This window comes from Acipenser ruthenus, chromosome 41 (genome assembly GCF_902713425.1).
Source record: "Acipenser ruthenus chromosome 41, fAciRut3.2 maternal haplotype, whole genome shotgun sequence".
Lineage (NCBI taxonomy): Eukaryota > Metazoa > Chordata > Actinopteri > Acipenseriformes > Acipenseridae > Acipenser > Acipenser ruthenus.
This window is the reverse complement of record NC_081229.1, coordinates 3,234,918-3,241,967: the sequence shown is the minus strand read 5'-3', so window position 1 is coordinate 3,241,967 and position 7,050 is coordinate 3,234,918. Positions and strand designations below refer to the sequence as shown.

Sequence of the window (7,050 nt, the reverse complement as noted above, 5' to 3'; positions counted from 1 at the left end):
CGATTTTGATAGGAAGTGATGTAATGACTGAGCATCCTATCCAAGTGACACACAGTGATTAATATTTGGAAACCAAAACCAAATAGTGGAAAGTCTGTCTCACAGCCAATGCCTAAGTAAAGGATTGTTACCTAAACCCATAACCTTAGCAAGTATTGTAAAACAGAATTTTTTTGCGGCAACTTAATTTCAGTAAATTGCCTAAAAGGTCAATTTTTGCTGCAATAAATGTTTGCGCTTCTTTTTCTTTTAATGTCCGGCACAGGCATGAATAATATATTTCAAAGCACATTAATATTCCAGATTTTTAATAAATGTGAAATTAGCAAACATTAGCAAAATGTTCTTGTTTTACAGTAGTTTGAAAATGTAATGATCTGCATGAGTCTGGAATTCTACAAAGAGAATGTCTTGGGTAGCACATACCAAAACTGGGTCAGGTTGTAAATAATCAGATATAATCTTTATTTGCATATTTAGTGTCGGGGGACACACTGGGCTGTACAGTGGCAACTGAACAACACTAGTTTTATACAATTGGAATGGCAATACCTGACATCTACTGTGTAAATGAATGGAACAAAATCCAATTTACACAGAAACATCCGATGGTAAATACAATACACAACTATTCCTGTGATGAATGCTCTGGTCAAGCACTTTGTTGTAACTGATATTATAAAATCTATTTCCTACCCTTATTTTTCTTCAGTGTCTTAATCACTGCCCCTTCATTACCATTCTAAATTCACTTTCCCTTTTCAACGTTTCTACTTTGAAACATCTCTAAATGTACGACACCAAATGAGCCCACTCTGCTGTGTTAGTCCAGGAATCTGTTCTGGACATGAAGCACGTAGGACCCTAATTGGTGCGGACTAAGGTGGAAAAGAGGGCTGCTTTACAGTATTACACCTTCAGAGAATGTGTAAGAAATTTACTGCACTATGATAAAGGGAGCAGAGAAAACCACCACAGAAAATAAAAGGTTACAAAATGGATTTTAAAACTTTGAAATCCTGCAGTAAAACGCATTGAGGGTTGACGCTCCCACTGCCACTGCTCCCGTTCACTGCCCAGCCACGGGCTCCTCCTCCTTCAGGTATTTGTGGTAGACCTGGCGCACCTTGGCGATCTCCTTCTCAGGGGGCTGGTTCCACTGGTACCACGAGTACCAGGGCCCGGCCTGACCTGCTTCGCTAGGTGGGGGTGTTTTGGTCACAGCACCGTGTGAATTGGAATAGTCCTCCATCTTGAACTCCACAAAGGGGACCCGGAATGGCAGCAGACCTGAGAGAGTGGTACACAGGCACACGTTTTTATTGCATTCAGTTCAATTGGATATTTTGTTTTTTTTAGTAAACTTTGGCAGTGCTGTATTAAGGATTCCAAATTTGATTTCTTTATTGTCTACAATCCCAGAAATGTAATGTTGGCAAATCCCTATGTGGTGGTCCTACTCCTACTGTAGATCAGGTAATCTGCAGGTTTCTGTAGGCTTTGTGGCTGTACTGGAGGATGTTGAATGGTATTACCAGTATGTAATATTTTTTTAGACAAATAAGATATAGCTGTACAGCTATTGCCAAACGTTTTGCATCACCCTACAGAATTAACAAATTTTGCTTCATACCTGCTGGACAATGCTACATCCATATACAACGTGACATTTAACATGAAACACTGTACTGCTATTATGGCTTCCGGTAGAGTTTTGCGAGATCATTTTGTAGTATTACATGATGTTAAATAAAAAAAATCTAAATGATGTTCAAATCGTTTGAATTATGTCTCAATCCTAAAATTCTAGGTGATACAAATCTTTTGGCCAGAGCTGCACATCTTGACTGAGTCCTCCCTTAGGTGTGAAACTCACCATGGTCTCTGGCAGCGTCAATAGCTCTGGTTAGGTTCTTGTGTTGCTTCATACACACCCCTGAGAAGAAAGAAAAGCGGTTGGGATATACCTGTAATTGAACTACAGTCACTTTATAAACACCCCCTGCTTCCAATTACTGTAGTAAAGATAACAGAGGTTTTACAGTACTGGTTTTGCTTTTAGGGATATTGCAGGATTTATATCCGCAGCATGTAGGACACCACTTCATAGTCATAAGAAATGCCCATGCATAGCTTCAGCAAAATTAGACAGGGGCTCCCAAGACAAAGCTCTGCCTGTCAAGTGACCTAGACTCATGGGGACTATTCACAAAGCTTTAGTTAAAGAGAGTTTTATAACATTGTTTTTCGTATGATATTCATTGCATTGCTCTATACAGCTGTATACACAATTTACACAGTGTGGAATATCATAGTAATCCTTAAGAATGTATGTAACAAATATATTTGGAAAGTACCACTAAAAAAAAATAAGGTACTTTTTTTTTTTTTTATTTCCAATAGGCCACACACATTTGGCTCAAGGGACATGACACATATACTAACCCAGTAAAGTTTGAAATACCCGAACAAGACACCTTGCAGAATATTATACAGTAACTTAATCTCGTTTCAGCTTTCTAATGGTACAGTAATGACATTCATCTTTTGCTTTCTTTTATTGAACATGGTTAAAATTTGTTTTAAGTTTTTATTTATTTTGCTGCAACTGAATCCATTCTGTTCTGCCAAGAGCTGAATTTACTATTTTAGACCCATATCAAAATGTGCATTGATCACTTTTTGTTTATTTAGCAGATGCCTTTATCCAAGGTGACTTACAGAGACTAGGGTGTGTGAACTATGCATCAGCTGCAGAGTCACTTACAACTACGTCTCACCCGAAAGACGGAGCACAAGGAGGTTAAGTGACTTGCTCAGGGTCACACAATGAGTCAGTGGCTGAGGTGGGATTTGAACCGGGGACCTCCTGGTTACAAGCCCTTTCCTTTAACCACTGGACCACACAGCCTCCTTGTAGCAGCATGTGTAAATGACAATGCAGGGGTGGCTTTTTTTACCATGCTAGTTAGTAGCATCTATTGTATATGATTTTTAATCCATTGCATTCCCTCAAATCCACTTTTTCACTGATCTGAGAAGACTTGAAGCAACCAGGAGGAAAGGGTACATCAGTGTACATACCAGTGCGGGTCGGGTCATGGTTGACCCCTGAATGAGTAGAGATGAACTGCTCCAGAAGCTTCACGTTCTGCAAAGCAGACAAAGACACAAGAATGGTTTCATGCTCGTAAAGCTGTATTCCCATCTACTAGAGTTTTCATTTCTGTTCATTTACAGTGCATACAGTCAGTGGCAACCTACTTTTAAAATGAATGCATGCTGCCTTGAATCTGTAGTAATGGGCTGATGGTACAATTGTTATTAAATTACCATCGGTCTAAACTAACATATGTTGTCTGTAAAGCCTTGGGCACACTTTGCGGCTTGGAACTTGGTTTCAGGTCACTGCATGGCATACCAGGAGAGGCTTTGATACGGCAAAGTTGCCTCAAACTAGGCGGTCCCCTGGAACCAGGTTTCAAGGCTTCACGTTCTCTCAGATTAAGACTACATTCCTAAGGAGGAGTTCCCATTCAGATGTTCCAGGGATTTCTCCAGGCTCCAGTTAGAATGTATAGAGACTCACCCTGTAGTCCACCTGGATCTTTGGGTCCCTGCACACTGGACAAGGGTTGCCACTGATTTTGTCTCCTCTCTGCACAGGAAAACAAAACATGTTAAAGATGACATCATTCTGAATGAACGTTGAACGTTATGGAATCTCAAAAGACAAGGGATTTTTTTTATATGAGGTTTAAAACGAGTTGCTAATGTTTTTTTTTTTTTTATAATTGAGCTCAGCGAGGTTCGTAGCAATATTTTGTATGCTAAACCTTTAAAGCATGCTTCTTGTTAGTTCCCCCACAAGGAATTTTTGCATCATGCATGTGGGACTAAAAGTAAGAGTGAGACTACTTTATTAGTCTCACCTTCAACACCTGTGCAAGCTTACCTGTAATGAAGAAAAAAACCCATCAGACTCATTGCATCTCATTAGCAGCAGAAATTAACTCAACTAGCCCATCACTGTGGCAGGGAAGCTCACACAGGTGTAGATGGTGACTAATAATCAAGTTTCCATCTCTTACCTTTAGTATCACATTGATGATGCAAAAAGCCCTTGTTAGGATCTAAATACATGTTTTCATGCTTTTTATTAGTGAACATTAGACAACATTACTGTTATTTATTTATTTATTTAAAAACGTTCGAAAGATGTCATGAAAAGCAATTTAAGAATTGGAAACCAAAAGAAAATGGTTTCGTTTTCTACATCCTATTTGTTCCACCTTTAAATCTGCGTCCTCGCTTGAGAGACGTCTTGGAAGTTCCATGCATGACAATGCCAGGGCTCATTCCCCTGAATCTGGGGCAGTTACAGCAGGACTGTGGGGGAGGGGGGTGCGAAAGTGAACTGCTCATACTTACAATGCAGGTTTTGCGTGTTTTCTGAGGGGGGATCCCTCCCTTGTGGTTCCTTCTGTAATCTGCCCAGACTGTCTGACTCCCATACTTTTCAATATATTCTGCAAAGAAGCCACCAACGTTCAGTACAGTTCTATAAACAAGCTCTTTAATTTCCCCATTCTGGCACTGCGCAATTTCAGACTTGGCGGTAATCCGCTTTGTTTGATAACCACCTGATTGAAATATCTAGTAAAATGTCCAAGAATCAACATACCAGTCAAAAAAAAATGTAGTAAATTCATTGTTAAGGTAGTTTCATCAAAAGGATATTTGCCAAAAGGTTGGGCAATTCATGTATTTAAAAATAAAAATAAAAAAAAAAATCTGATCTATTCTGGGGAAGATGCATGGCTTGCATCTTTTTATATAAAACAACATGTCTTTGTTTGCTACATACATCCTGTGTTGATCATATCACGCAGATACTTTATATAGACTGCATCCCAGCTGTATTGATATTTTTATTTACATATAATGGGTTATAAATCACCAAGGGGATAGACTTCTCAGCCTTTACCTGCGGAGTGTTTTGACACCAAGGTGGATAAAATCAAGATTCTTGGACATGGTCATCTCCTGCTCGGGATCTAAATGAGCATTGCTGAATAACAACTTCCAGATTAAACCTCATCCTGACTGCTTACTGCATATTGCTGCGCTCTTGATCATTTTAATAACACATACCAGTAAAAAAAAAAAAACTGGACTGGCAGCAGCAGGGCCTGCCCCACCAGTTAAAGACATTACATATGATCTCTCAGTGGTCACTTTATAAAAAGGTGTTTGAGAAGGAAAATGCGTTTACTATTATGACCCTAACAGCACGGGTTACAATCAGACCTGCGTCAACAAGCCGGAACAGAGAGAGCTTCTCCTCACAGCTCCATGTCAAACCTAGTTAGTTATTTAACTTGATTTTGTTGTTTGCATTATAAAAAGATCAATGGTATAGTTGGGTACCTTCACTCTCCAGGTACTCCCATGGCCTCTCCCTGTAGCGTGAGATGCTGTCAAAGGCAGGCTGGTCAGGCACTGTGCAGAATGAACGGGAGACGGGTGCCGCCAGCAGCCGGACGGGACGCTTGGCTTGATGAGTGCCCTATATTAAACAAAGAATACGAATTATGTACTTCCAGGTGGTGCCTGTAAAACGCTGAAACTGCCCTTTGACCACTGATTAAGGGACAAACCCTGATGGGCTAAAATGCCTCTTCTCATTTCCAACATTTTTATGCTCTATCACTTCTGGTGTAGTTTATGTATTAATTAAATGCTGAATAGTGCGATATATACTATGAAAACATTCTTAATAAAAAAAGGTTGTAAGTTGTGTGATTGCTGTTGGTACATCCCCTGGCCTCTGAGAGAGAGAGAGAGAGAGAGAGAGAGAGAGAGATGCTTGCCAAATAAAGTAAATTCTGTACCACCTGTAAAAGCTGAGAATCTGTTTTTTTTTTATTTTTCTTCTAATTATTTAAACATTAGCAGAGTTGGAAAAAAAGAGTACGTAAAAAAATTCTTCAAAACAATGACAAATAAATAAAATCAATTAACTGTTAAACTTGTAAAGCAATGTTGTATTTTAGAGTATTTTAAAGTCAATGGCTTTATGACTGTAGCATTTAGTGTTAACGGCTAGGACACCAAAGCAACCGAGTCCTTATCAGCTCAAATGAATGTCAATAAAATCAAATATTCAATATCGAACAATGAAAGGTAAATCTTAATACCGTGATCAACTATATGTATATATTAGATGTACATTACAACATCACAACAAACTGCAAAGCTATGGAGAATAATACACAAATTTATAAAACAAGAAACCAAACTAACACTGCCATCCAATCCCAATACACTCTCCTTTTCTTTGATTCCTTTGAAAACCAGTCTGGCGCATGCATTCAAAAAGCTAGTAAAAAAACAGGTTTGTTAATAAACGAGTTCTAGTGTTTTGTATCCAGCAATTTAGATAAGCTTTTAGACACAAATAATAAATCACGAACACACAGAAATAAACACACAGACTAGTCTACAATTCATGTGCTGAGATTGATGGCGACAGTCCGAAGAGAACTGTGCTTCTTGTTTTGATGTTATTTGAGCATTGAGTACACACAGTTTGACATCATTTAAAAACAGATATGTTTTAATATATATATATATATATATACCTGCCAAGCTGAGAGAATTAAATTCGAGACTCTTAATCTCCGTATCATGGTCTGCATGGGAGTCGCCATTTTGTCACAATAAATTAGGAAACAGGTCACCTTGAAAAACTCACACACACCACACGAATGATTTTTTATTCCAGTCTTTTTTAAATTTAATTTTATTTTATATTAACCAGCATTGTATTTATTTTAATATCAGCTTCAAATATGAAAAAAAATAATTATATAAATATGTAACAAATTAAAATATTTAGTTAAATCGAGCAATAAGTAAAAGCTTTCAGTAGTTAAGTTGTTGTTTTAAATAGTTTCTTGTAAGTGCGTGTATAATTATTTTATTTTTTTAAGAAAAATGTCCACTTCAACCTTGTACTTTGGACACTGGCCCTTTAAATTATTACTG

General features: G+C 38.1%; 1 protein-coding gene across 1 annotated transcript; it reads right to left on the bottom strand.

The window, feature by feature from the left end:
* Positions 1-441: 441 nt before the first annotated feature.
* LOC117433564 (small ribosomal subunit protein mS40-like) lies at positions 442-6,746 on the bottom strand. Its single transcript, XM_059010691.1, has 7 exons — positions 6,645-6,746; positions 5,431-5,569; positions 4,432-4,529; positions 3,590-3,658; positions 3,085-3,151; positions 1,877-1,936; positions 442-1,290 (listed from the first exon to the last, which is right to left on the bottom strand). Exons 1-7 carry the CDS (start codon positions 6,711-6,713, stop codon positions 1,070-1,072), a joined length of 723 nt encoding a protein of 240 aa, XP_058866674.1. The 5' UTR covers positions 6,714-6,746; the 3' UTR covers positions 442-1,069.
* Positions 6,747-7,050: the final 304 nt, after the last annotated feature.